Source organism: Cololabis saira, chromosome 18, assembly GCF_033807715.1.
Source record: "Cololabis saira isolate AMF1-May2022 chromosome 18, fColSai1.1, whole genome shotgun sequence".
NCBI lineage: Eukaryota > Metazoa > Chordata > Actinopteri > Beloniformes > Belonidae > Cololabis > Cololabis saira.
In genome coordinates this window covers 23,155,848-23,169,100 of record NC_084604.1, presented here as the reverse complement: position 1 = coordinate 23,169,100, position 13,253 = coordinate 23,155,848, and the positions used below count along the sequence as shown (strand labels likewise).

General features: G+C 38.2%; 1 protein-coding gene across 1 annotated transcript in view; it reads left to right on the top strand.

Moving 5' to 3' along the window:
* mthfd1l (methylenetetrahydrofolate dehydrogenase (NADP+ dependent) 1 like) overlaps positions 1-13,253 on the top strand; it is a 34,754-nt gene extending 21,501 nt beyond the window's left edge. The window contains exons 21-27 of the mRNA XM_061747103.1: positions 3,123-3,262; positions 3,445-3,486; positions 4,695-4,798; positions 5,009-5,186; positions 6,005-6,112; positions 6,240-6,392; positions 11,892-13,253. Of these exons, the coding sequence (XP_061603087.1) occupies positions 3,123-3,262; positions 3,445-3,486; positions 4,695-4,798; positions 5,009-5,186; positions 6,005-6,112; positions 6,240-6,392; positions 11,892-11,981 (815 nt within the window). The 3' untranslated portion in view covers positions 11,982-13,253. The remainder of the gene's footprint in view (positions 1-3,122; positions 3,263-3,444; positions 3,487-4,694; positions 4,799-5,008; positions 5,187-6,004; positions 6,113-6,239; positions 6,393-11,891) is intronic.

The window sequence follows — 13,253 nt, the reverse complement described above, 5'->3', positions numbered from 1 at the left end:
TATTTTATACATTGGTGAAATTGGAGAAAAACAAAGTAATATGTATACAGAGTAAACCAAAGAGAAATGTATCAAAAAAACATAATTAATGTTAATTTTTTCAATTAAAGACTATTTTGGTGCTAGTACCTACGGGTCGGGGGGGCCTGGCTGGTCTTAGACACAAGTAGGGGGGGCTCCAAGGAAAAAAGGTTGGGAACCACTGCTCTAACTGTTCACTTGCTTAGTCTTGTTGATGCAGCCTACTACGTAGTGTTGTTGTTGGTGTTGGCGTCGCAGCTGCTGGCCATACTGCGCCTGTCACTGCTGCTGTCCAGCTCTGTTTCCCTGGCTCTTCTAACAACAACACTGACCTCCTCTTCCCCTCTTGCTCTGCACAGTTCAGGGTTGTCACACAGAACAGGAAACTTGCAGATATTTCCTTATGACATCCTGTGGGTCTCTCTTTCTCTGTGTATTGCTGTAGTGGGAACCTTGCGTCAAATTTATGGTTGTTGCGTGTATTTTCAGTTTTTTCTCTTTTTCCCCCTCTTTATGCACCACTTTCATTATTATTAGTATTATTTTCTAATGAATGTTCCTGTGCTTCCTGAGAGATTACAAAGCCTGTGGAAACATTTGCAGACACTGTTACCTCGGCATGTGATTTTCATTGACAGGCTGGTGCAGTATTCAGAACTCTGGTGTGGTGCTAATAAACACTTAAATTTGTCAGCAGTCTGTCCAAATCCAGCAAGTTAGCCTCTTTTAATCGTTATTCAGGCTTTTGATCTGTCTATCTAGTTAGCTATATATCTGTTTTTTTAATACATAAAACTGCCTAATTGAATCCATCCTTTTATATCCTTTTCACATTCTTTTTCCTCCTCTTCCTCGCAGTAATTTCACTTTTGTGTCTCATAAGCTAATTCTTTCACTGGCAATACACATAACCAAACAGTGCTATATTTCATTAGCGAAATGCTTGTTTTCTTACTTACTCAGTAAGAGATACTTTATCAAGTCCCAGACATAAACACTTCAAGCCAGGGTGATTTACTCTTATTACAAAAGATGTCAGGTACTGTGTTCACGTGTAAGAGCTGATATTCATATCTTTTTACTCTCATGAATTTATGAGAAAATATGATCAGCCTCTGTTTTTTTTTTTTTTTATTAGAATCAAGTGTGAATGAAGTGTTAACCCAAGATACCTTAGTACACACTTTCAAAGGTGTTGTTGGTCTTATGTTTGTTTGTTTTTTTAATTTAAGTTTTAATTCAAATTAAATGTGCCTGGTTGTCCTGACTGAGCATCAGCATTCTTGGTAAACCTTTCTTTGCATAAATATACAGAAACTGAATTTGTGAGAAGGCTTTGTGTGTTTTAATCATCAACATGTTAGTTTTAGTCTTTAATTTCACTCCAAATAATAATATAAATAAATCAAATTAATATAACTTTACAAATTTGGTAAATTGGTTAGCCTCTCCAGACTATAACAAAAACATGGCCCGTGTTTACTTTTGGAACTACTTAGAGTTGAGCTGTTACTAATGTCTCATAAATTGTTATTGCCATGATGTACCATTGACACGGTCCTCTACTTTATGTGGACCTGAGGGAGAAAATCAAAACAAACTGTTCTTTCGACTGACTGCAGGTCACGCTGTGCTCCAAGGCTTTATTCCTCCTATATGCAAAGAGTTCAGGAATCTTTCTTGCTGCAGGAATCGGACATTGTTATAAAAACTCACTGAGGGAAACTACATGTTATTGAACACTCATTTAGTTTAGCTTTTGAATTGATCGATTTCTCTTTTAGGGTAGTTTTTTCAACATTCTGATGAAAAGCAAGTATTTTCTCACTCACATAACAGATTATATCCTCTAAGCAAACGGTAAAAACAAATACTGATGTATATTTTAGAAGACAGCACAAATGAGGAGCTGGGGTGCAATCAATTTAGCCACTCGTTTCCGGTTGCACCTCTCTCATGAAAAATCAGAGCCATGCTCCTTTCATCTTGTCAGTTGCATTATTGATTTTGAAAATGCACAAAGCAAATCAATAGTAAGGCATAAGACGGGACATTCATTCATGTCTCTGCAACGATGCAGTGACAGACTCACAGTTGTGTGTAGCTGGAGGGGTGTCAAGTTACTGACTTGTTGGCGGTTTTCTTGTTGGCATTTGTTACGGTAAAGCAGTTGTTTTGAGGCGTGATGAGACACGCTTGTAGTGTCAGTCTGGAATTGGCAAGGGAAACCTTGAATAATCAAACTGAAAAGCAGCATTGATAATAGCATCAGTATAGATAAGACCTTTATCCCTATAATTAATTTGCACACCACCCAATATGCCAATGTTTTCAGCATAGGGGTTAACACAGAGAGAGGTTTTGAAGCTCACATTTTCAGGCACAGTAGATAGTTTTTTGCCTAGCTTGGCTGAAGTGACTGCTTTCCTCCAAGGATTAAAAGCCTTCACAAGGAAAATGCATTGAGCTGTTGAAACATAACTGAAAATGTCAGATGTTAAATAAGCCTTCATCTCCTTAAAACATTATTGAAACATTACAGTTTTGGCCTGCTGGCCTGCACGAGTTTACACAGTGTGACAAATCCACAGTCACACATGAGCCGTAACAGAAAAGCACATCTTAACAAAGCCATTCTTCCAGGTGGACTTACTTGCTTTGTTTGGACCTCGTTCAACAGGGCTATGTGTAGGGCCGTCCTTATCGGAGGCTTTCAGCCTTTTTGTCTAATTGCACCCATAGGTCAGTATAGTATTACTGTTCAGACAGAAAGTTGTTGCCTAATATTCCCATGACACTTTAAAACCTTTGAATGAGCTCATGTTTATATACATTTTTACAGATGTGAGGTTTGGTCAAACATTAAATTAGACTGGAGACTAGTGAGGAATGAACATAAATGACAGGTTCACCGTCAGGTCAGCTTTTATGTGGAATAACAACGACTTATTTCAAGCGTAATTAACTTTACCACCTTGTATTTTCTCTCCCCACAACAGTTTTCTTACCGTACACTCTTTTTGTACATGTGATAACTTACTGGTAGATAAGTTTATAGTGTTTGTGACTTGTATCTAAACTTCCTCCCTGTTTTCTCTCAGTGACTGAAGCAGGTTTTGGGGCGGACATCGGCATGGAGAAATTCTTCAACATTAAATGTCGATCTTCTGGTTTGAGGCCTGACACGGTGGTGCTGATCGCAACTGTTCGCGCGCTCAAGATGCACGGTGGCGGTCCGAATGTGAGTTAATGTGTGTGTGTGTGTGGGGTTTTATGTTGCGGTAGAATTAAATACTGTGCGATTTAAATGTTTCCAGCAGTCCTGTTCACTTATTGTAACCATAGGACATTTGTGTGTTTGGGGTTTTTCTTTTTTTTTAAATGCCTAAATTTACCTTTTTATTGTCATTTTCCTGCTCATAGGTGTCAGCAGGTTCACCTCTTCCCAGAGAGTACATTGATGAGGTATGAGCCATACCATGCATCTAAACACTCACAGACATGTGGATGCAAATATAAATAAGAACACACAAAGTTGTATTGGGAATATTTGATCTGGGGATGTTTTTGAGTCAATCATGTTAAAATAACTGGCCTGGATTCTCTAATCTCATCAGAAGGTCGAGACGTAACCAACAAAATCAACTGTGGCAGCTATGTGTGATTCTGGTTGGTGATGTCAAATCATTATATAGTCTATTTCATATTCTATAGTCTCGACATCTCACTGATGCATCCTACCGACTTATGACCTTCTGTGAAGAAAAACTGCATGTCCCACATGAATGAAAAAGCTTTGGAAATTAGACATTATTTGAAACAATTAAAAATCAGATTTGTTTGGTACGATAATGAATTTAGTGACCCAGCATCCTGCTGTCTTCTCACTTGAATGCAAAGCGCACATATTTGCAGAAACTCATCGGCCGTGAATGTTATTGTTCATTAATGGCTCGAGTGGAAAATTCATATGCGGTCCCTAGATTGTGAACCCTGGTGGATTTGCGGTGGGTTTGTGTGCAAAGTGTGTGGATGATTATCCCAACCTGCCAGAATCCCTGTGCTTTGAGGCAGATTCAGCTGAGTAAATAATGAAGCTGTGCAAGTTAATTGTGAGGCTTGTAATAAGAACCAGAGGTACTCAAGGAAAACACACACACACACACAGTGCAAGAGTGGATTTTTGTGGTTAAACTTGTTTTTGCTTCACAAAATTTTATTAATACATAAAAACAACAAGGCAAAAGTTGAACCTCAAGCTGTGGTTCATTTTGAATTTGTTTGCATTTCAGCTAAATGAGTAAAAAGGAAATTAAAGTAAACTGGACATTCACTAAAATGACAGATTTCCTATCATTCCCTGAAAATGAGTAGAAAGAAAAAAAGTTGCTAACCAGTGAAGGTTGAATCAGTATATTTGTGTTTTCATTATGACACAAACTCTCACAAAACTTTTGCTTAGTATTATAGAATCAGAATTGGATGTTTTGCTTTAATTGAATTAAAAGGACATGTTGGGGAGAAAAAAAAACGACGAACAGGATGTATGGCTGCACCACCTGGTGTGCAGGGCTAGTTCTGCTGCAAGGCACTATGTATGGAGACTTTTCCCAGATGAATCACCATAATATTTGTCCAACCTCTGTGGTGTTTCCCTCTTCTTTCTCATCTAGAATCTGAGCCTGGTTGCAGGCGGTTGCCATAGCAATCTCAAGAAGCAGATCCAGATCGCGCAGCAGTTTGGAGTTCCAGTCGTGGTGGCCCTCAATGTGTTCAAGTAATAAACATTCTCACATAATAAACATTCTCACATTTACAGAGTTCTTCACTCACATATTTTTATGTTATACAAATAAATAATAATAATAATTATAGGAAAGTTGCTACTTTCTGGGGCTATTTTTTATTAATTATTTGTATCTTAAAACCAACTTGTTGGTATGAACATCAGCCTTTTTTAACAAAGTTACCTTCTGTGATCCTTCAGGACTGACACCCAGGCAGAGATTGATCTCGTCTGTCAGATTGCCAAAGAGTGTGGTGCATCTGATGCCGTGCCGTGTCACCACTGGGCTCAGGGTGGGCGAGGGTGTGTAGAGCTGGCCCAGGCGGTGAAAGAAGTGGTGTGCAGACCCAAAAACTTTCAGTTCCTTTACGACTTAGAGGTAGGTCCAGGTACTTTCTATACTCTGCTTGCTCAATCAGCATTTTGTTTGTTGCAAATGATGGCATTTAACCCTGTAGCCATTCATTGAAAAGCAACCAAAGAGGTTTTATGTGTCTTTCCTTGTTAGTATGTATTGGATACTTTGGTAAAGAATGTTGTTGTTTTTGTTGGTTTTTTTTGTGTATGTTGAAGTGTGTTAGAATTAAAAACCTCAGCTGTTTTGAGTTTGTAAGATAAGATGGTTGTGACTCAGATTAACCTTTTCAGTTACATTGTGTGTGTGTGTGTGTGTGTGTGTGTTGTTCAATTTACATTATACATGTCCTTGCACAAAAGTTCAACAATTGGTACTAATTCAATAAGTCTAAATTCAAGTACGATTAGATGAAATACCTGGCTGGAAATTTTCATTCTTTTCATTTTTCCGGGTTATAATTGTGTTAAAGAGTCAATGCTGCAGGTCGAAGGATGCACAGTTGTACAGACAACTTTAGCTTGGGATGCTTGGTGGCAGGAAGATTATCCATGGTACTAACATCGTAAAGATAATACTAAAGCAATAATTCTAAACATCCCACACAACTCAAGAGATGAAACAACAAACATGACTTAATCTTGTCCAGTCTCCAAATTCATTGACGAGGTATTTGTCAACATTCTGCATCATTTTGTTTCATGCTGTCGTGTTGCACGTCCAGTGTGTGGAAAGGTCAACAAACTGTATTTTTTTTTCCTTTTAATTGCACACAGATATGTATTCAAAAATAATCTGTCATTGTGTATCCACCTGAAGCTGATGTGCTGCCTTTCCCACAGATGCCGACGGTGGAGAAGATCCGGACAATAGCCCAGAAAGTTTACGGGGCTGATGACATCGAGCTGTCTCCAGAGGCCAAGAGCAAGATTGAGTACTATAATCAACAAGTGAGCTTCTTCCTGCCGCTGCAACAACAACAACTCATTCACACACTAACAAGAGTCATGTGGCTGATCACCTTTCTCTGCCCTTTGTCTCCCCACCCCTACAAATCAACGTTTTCTTCTTTATCAGGGCTATGGTCTGTTGCCCATCTGCATGGCCAAGACGCACCTGTCGCTGTCCCACATGCCTGATAAAAAGGGCGCACCCACTGGATTTGTTCTGCCAATCAGAGATGTCCGTGCCAGCATTGGGGCAGGATTCATCTACCCGCTTGTGGGAACGGTATGTAGTTTGATGCAAATTTTCTGAATTTTAACCTGGACAATAAAACTAAGAAAACAATAAACTTGGAAAGTTATGAAAGCTGGTGTAAAGAATCTGCCATAAGAAATCTGATGGCAAATAGTATGATTGAATATAAAATGAACATCCTCAGGAGGTTCATTTTTAATTCGACAGTCGAGCCATATTGACATAAAAATTCATGCAGACACTTTGACATCGATGAAGGCTCTAAAATCATTAATAGATAGTATAAAGACTTCGAAGCACTTACATCCATCCAGGCAACATCTTTTCCATGGAATGATTTGTTGTGACATAAACATGAGTGCATGTATCCACCTGCTTGCCTGATAGCTGTCACACACCAAACCTTATGTGTATCATGAAGCTAAAATAAATACAGGAAAATGATGATGAAACCTTGGAAAATGATTAATTCGTCATTAAATTCAAAGTGACTATCCATTTGGGAAAAATAGTTATATATTTCTAATTTATTTAATTAAAAATAGGGTCCAATTGGTTTTATAATAACTAGTTATTATAAAACTTATGCTATGACTGTTAATAGGCACTGTTTATTTGCAAACTGTTATTTTGACCTTTTGCTGATAACCACGTGCATGTTTACTTGTTTGTGTGTTTTTTACGGTGGGAGCCCCTTTAAACGTATTAATCACAGCAACCACGGCTGCACTGTGGCTTTACTGGACAAGACATTGAATCAAATCTAACAAGCTGATGCCGTCCTTTAACTTATTACTGTAATATCCAGCTCACACGCCAGGATCTCCTGCTGCTTACTTGGATCTCTCAGGCTTGTTGAGGGCTGGCTTGAATTTAGTAAATTGTGAAATGAAAATATAATGAAAGTATTTCAGTTGCCTGTGTCCTACGTTAAACAGCAGAAGTTTAACGTAGGACCATTGATTGGTCCGGACTCATCTCCCCTCATCATTCTCAAGGCCGAGTCTGCCACCAGTGTTTTTAGTTTGGGTCCTGTCTTCTGGTTTTCCTGATGACAGCATTACTGGTTTGAGTAGAGTGGGCTCGCTGGGGCCTCTTGGTCAATGATGGGCTGGGCAGGAAGGAAGCAGCTTCCTGAGTGCTTCGTCTCCCGCTGTTTCACCAGTGTGCCTTCAGGGTCCGCTTTTGCCAGTCAGGGGCGGAGGTGTCAAACATTGGCCATGCTGGGAGAGGGTTTGTGTTTCTCTCCGTGGCGTCGGTCCACCCTCACAAACCTGCCTTTGATCTGCTGTGGCCCACGGAGCCACTGGCACAGTGACAACCCTTGAACTATGACTTCTAACCCAAAGGGAATCTCTAAATTGCTTCTTTGAACTTTTTAGCTGAGCCAGTGTGTGACAGGCTGATCCACAGATTTAGCCTTTTCAAGTAGAAGTTTCGGAGGGTTTAAGCATAACCCTATTTCAGTGACTTATTTGCTGTTCCCAGTTAGTAAGACTACTGCATTAAAAGGGTGTTGTTTGTTTATAATAGATTGGCGAATTTTGCTTTATCAGCCAAAAAGACCTCGATCACACTGAAGACCTTTGGTTGGTTATTGTTACAGTGAATGGGGTAAAGGATATGAAATCAGCAAGGAGGGTTTGTGCAGTTTGTTTTATTCACTGTCACATCCTAAATATTAATCAGCTGATTGTTAAAACAACCTGCTCCTTGAGTCAGAAATGTCACTGTGAAGGTGCGAGTCTGATACTGTAGGAGGGGCAGCTTTAAGTCCTGGGGAAGGTTGGGGATCTTTAAAGAATAAAGAAACAGTAAGAGATGTGTGATGGAGGGGAAGCAAGCAGAACGACAGGGCTTTGTGGCACCAGTGTACAGGTTTACAACAGTTTTTTTTAGGTTGGTTGAAAGTCCATGGTGAGATCCAAGACAGACAAAAAAAAATGTGCAAAGCTTAATTTAGTTTGGCCACTATGTCCAGTAAATGTATTTATGCTTCAGATGATTTACTCATGTTGGATGACAAATGATGCAGAGATTGATAAAGTTCCACAGCAACGTCACAGTTTAATAAACTTAAATTTGTAATCTCTGTTTGCTTCAAAAGTTGTGCTGTTTTTGATGGAGACTCAACTCCAAAATCAGTAGGGGTAAGAATTCCAGCTCCTCTGTCTCTGTTGGGGTTTCTCGTCCTTACAAAGACACATTGTGTTTGAGGATAATGAAAGGACTTTTCTGGCTGAGTGAGATTTCCAACTTTGGACGTAGAGTCCTTGCTGTTTTTGTAACTTGTTCTCAGGTTTGAGAATGGGAACTGGGAAAACAGCATGCCATTCTGCTATTTAAATTTAATGTCTCATCTATTTCAAAGAGATTGTAAGTAAGAGGAATTTTTCGTTTTTTTATATTCATTTAATTCCAGCAAATGATGTGAACTGTTAGGTCCCATTGAAATATTAACGAGGGATGTCAGCTTCAGTCAAAAAAAAAATTAGGAAGTTAAATAGTACAAGCAATCAGTATAAAGGAAGACAAGGAATTAGGGTTTCATCAGTGTTATGTTGTCTTTATTGTGTGAAATGTGATCATTATAGGAACATGTCAATATTGATCTGCAGATGTTTAAAACCACAGAAATAGAAATCCCTACACAGTTGGAAAACACTTTATGGCCAGATCATAACCTCACCTGCTCTTAATTACATCACTGAATATTCTTAACTTGATCAAGAATATGATTTAAGATTTATAAAACTTGATAATCTTTAATTTTTATATACCACAGTTTCATAAGGTTAAAATAATCTAATTGCATCCATCCCTGCCTCCTCCTCTCCTCCTCCTTACTTGTCACACATTTATGTCAAAAGTTGAAGTAAAGAGTCCATATGGTAATGAAAACTTTCAGTGTTTCGATGTTACTCTAAAAGCAAAAGCATTTGTGACTTTCAGAATATCTTTGAGATAAAAAAAAATCAGGCTGCTTGAGTGCAGATATTAGGGCAGCACTAAGGGATACTTTTGTCTATAATTCAATAGTGCCAGGTAGATGCGGGATGGCATGCATCACTGGTTCTTACCTGGATTCAGTTGTCAGGGGGACATCAGTTTAGAAAATCGTAGCCAGGAGGAAGAAAATGACCACTCTTAACAGTATGTTACATGGGGGGGATTGAGCATTGTTTTGTGCTAAGACTTCATAGTACAGGTTCACCGAATTTTAATGTGACCACCCCTGTTCTTGTTCTATTTTTTCAAATTTCAATTTTGAGATGAAAAAGGCTCAATTAACTGAAGTGTATTCAGTTGTATCATGATTAAACGTTTTGACATGACAGCTGCAATGAGCTCACAGTGAAGGATTTAAAGCAGCGAAACTCGGTTCTTTTAAATATGCTGGTGCGAGTCATTCACTATTGAAACTTTCACTGACTTCATAAAGACATGTTGCAGTCGTCACAGATGAAAAACTAAGGGCAAGAGTTGGAAATTAACATCCGTTCCATCAGATTGTGTAAGCATGCCCACCCTGTTTTGTCCTTTTGGTTTACTTGTAGACCTGCACTTCCTCAGACAGGAAACTCTCTGCTCACTCCCTCTTGTCTCATTTCCACTAATGGGCCCATAAAACTGTCCCTGGGTCAGAAGAAGAGAGGCATGCAAAGAATGTCCTTGCCTGTCTAATGAGCAAGATGATTTACAATTCTGTGCAGATTCGGATGGTCTGGGTGGGTTTTGGGAAAAGAAAAGGGTTCTGAGTCAAGCATTTCCCTTTTATGTAACGACCACTGGAGCCGGTTTGGACTTGACGAGGTAGTGACTCAGTTGGAACTGAGTTTGCTTAGGTGGTCATAACACGTGATGTCAACATCTCGTGAGTCACCATTCACATGCTCTCTTCTAGTGATGTCACAATTCTTTTATTTGAGACCATTTCCACCATGAATCCCGCTCCTTATTTCTTCCTCCTGAGTCAATCTTGAACTTTCACAGAGCTACTCTCAGTAAAAGTTAGCATTTTACAGCAACAGGGACATGCTGACGTCCCGAACAGGATTATGGTAAATGCGAGCCAGTGGCTCAGACTTTAATCATTGTCATGAATAAATCTTTTGGTCAGGAAATGTTGGGAAGTTTCAAAGCTAGACATGGCGTTGCACTCCCATAACTCAAGTGTATGCTGCAGTGGACATCACCAACACGAGGTGGCACATTTAGGCAGGCAAAAAGAAAGCGACGATCGTGGTCAGTAAGCGGAAAAGTGGACTGTACAGTATTTACATTACGGTACTCTCTGAATATCATAAGGGATATTTTTGTCATGATTTACACCAGCCATCCATCCTCAACTTAAAATGTTCAAAAATGGACCAAATGCTTTCCAGCCGTGTGCAACCAGCTCAACTCCAATACCGTGCACCATTATCCGCATCCTTTTGTTCGCTCCCTAATATCTATGACTTTTTATGGCAAATAAAAAAAAATTTCTACTATTTCTATTTTTTTCACAATTCAAAACCTGCAGCTCCTTTGCGCTACATTTTGCCAAACCAAAACTCTAACATGTTGGTTTGGAGGCCAGAAGGTTTTCTGTTCATGTCCGTTGGTCCTTCTTAAGTAGTAGTATCACCACCATGGCCAGTTAACTTGTGTCTATAAAGCAGCTTTTTGCCATCCCTAATTGATGATGACAGCAAGAACCATTTCACCATTTTCTGTGCCTATTTATTTATTTATTTATTTATTTATTTATTTATTTATTTATTTATTTTTTACCTCAAAGTGAACTGATGAAAACAGTGGCATCAATTTTAGCTTTTTTTTTTTTTTCTTAGCTATGTTGTAGGAGCTAAGATCTTCATCAGCTATTAAATCAAGTAGTTTTGTGTCATATAAGTTAGTTGTATTTGTTTTTGAGCATCCTCCAAAGGGGCTGATTCCACTTTCTTTGGAAGGGGTTGACTTTAATTACAGGTTGACCTGCAGAGCGAGTCTGTTCTGCCAGATTAAAACAGGTTTTGATAAATAAATTCTGTCGGTTGTCTTTTAGTGTAGAGCATCTGTGTTGTGGTTAGATATTTGATAAGAAGTTTTGGTTATTATGTAAACTATAATCATACGCTGTTATTTTATTCTGTGGCCACTGACAGATTTGTGAAGCTTCCTGAAAATCAAAGACGGTTGGGAGATTACATCCAGCTGTTTTCTTTAACGCCCAGTTCTAGGCTTGAACACTGACTCTTGTAGTACAAGAAACCTTTGTGTGTTTTTGTTTTCTTTTTGCTTCCTAGTAAAAAAAGCTACATTTTAGATGCACTGTGATTAATTAACTATCTCTCCACGTTGTTAGTATTTCTTCTGTTCACAGTAAGAGGGGAGAAAAAAAAGGATTCCTACAAGACAATTTAACTGTTTTAGTCTGATTTACTTTTGTGATGACTGTAAATTAAATGTAATTTACTATTTGCTGTTTTATAAATACTGACTTTAACTCTTATCTCTGATTTGTTGTTTTTAATCTCCCTTCAGATGAGCACAATGCCTGGTCTGCCCACCCGACCCTGTTTCTATGACATCGACCTTGACCCTGTCACAGAAGAAATCTCTGGGCTCTTCTGAGCACGCTCACTGCATTCTCATGGGGATTACATTATTTACATCTGTGTAGACAACTCTGCCAGCCCATTTATCAGCTGGAGCTGAAAGCTCGATCAGCGTTTGTTATTAGGGGTTTGTTAACGTTTACTATGTTATGTTACATTTAACACTCAACCATCTTCTGATCCTTCAATGTGATGTGTGTCTTACACTAACCAGCAGCCCCAACACTTAAGTATAGCCTAGAAGCAATTGACAGATGTGCCAATGCTTTCGTAAGAAACCTTTTACTTTATATGAGATTTTAAAGAGGAGTTATCAACAGACTCTGAACAAAATTGCCCTGGATGCAGATGTGTAGATCTAAAACCTGAAAACAGTGCAGAGTGACATGCTGCAACAGCACCACTCTGTAGTCTTATTTTACTCATGATAGATAACTGCTGGATTTGGAGAAGATTATTATAATTAATTTAAAAGAATTATTAGAATGATCTCAAACTCAATTTGAATTTGAGATTATTGCTGGATTTAGAAAGTCTTGGAAACAAAACAGACTTTGTGGTTTCGTCCAGAAAAAATCAGATTCGAGTGCTCAAAACAATCTGGTTTTCAGGCTGAACTAACAAGTTCTGTGGGAAAAGGTAACAATATGAGCATTTGTATTATGCAACATTTGCACATCAGTGTTATTTATACCAAAGACCTACAGCCATACAGAAGATACATGTACTTACTTGCTCCATATGTGTTCACAAATGACTGGAAGTTAATGTCAGTCAACATGAGTTCTAATTTGTTGTGTTTTCAAGTCTTTTAATTTTGCTTCTTTTATATATAAAAAAAAAGATACTCGAGTGTCTTAATGGTGCTAATTTTTAAAGTTTTACATTTTTTACTTGAATTGAGGACAACTTGCATATATGCAGTATTCCAAACATGTCAAAGGCTTATAAACTCCCAGAAAGCAACTACAAAAGACAAGTTATCAAAAGTCTGTCATCATCTCAGTATGTTTTTTTTTTTTTTTTTTTTTTAATTTCATTATTATATCAGTGTTTTATTTTCTTTTTTAGCCATCTAGTCTATTATTTTTGTTATCTTACTGTCAGAAATTAAGCAGAAAAGAGAAAATAATGGCAATACTGGTTATGTTAAATGGATTTTATGATTTAAAAGAAAAAAAATATTTTTTACCAAATCTGCCTCTTCTGGAGAGTAAAGAAAGTGAAATGACCTTTTTTATTAAGTGTAAAACAAAATCGAAATTCAAAAGATTACAAGTGCCTTTCA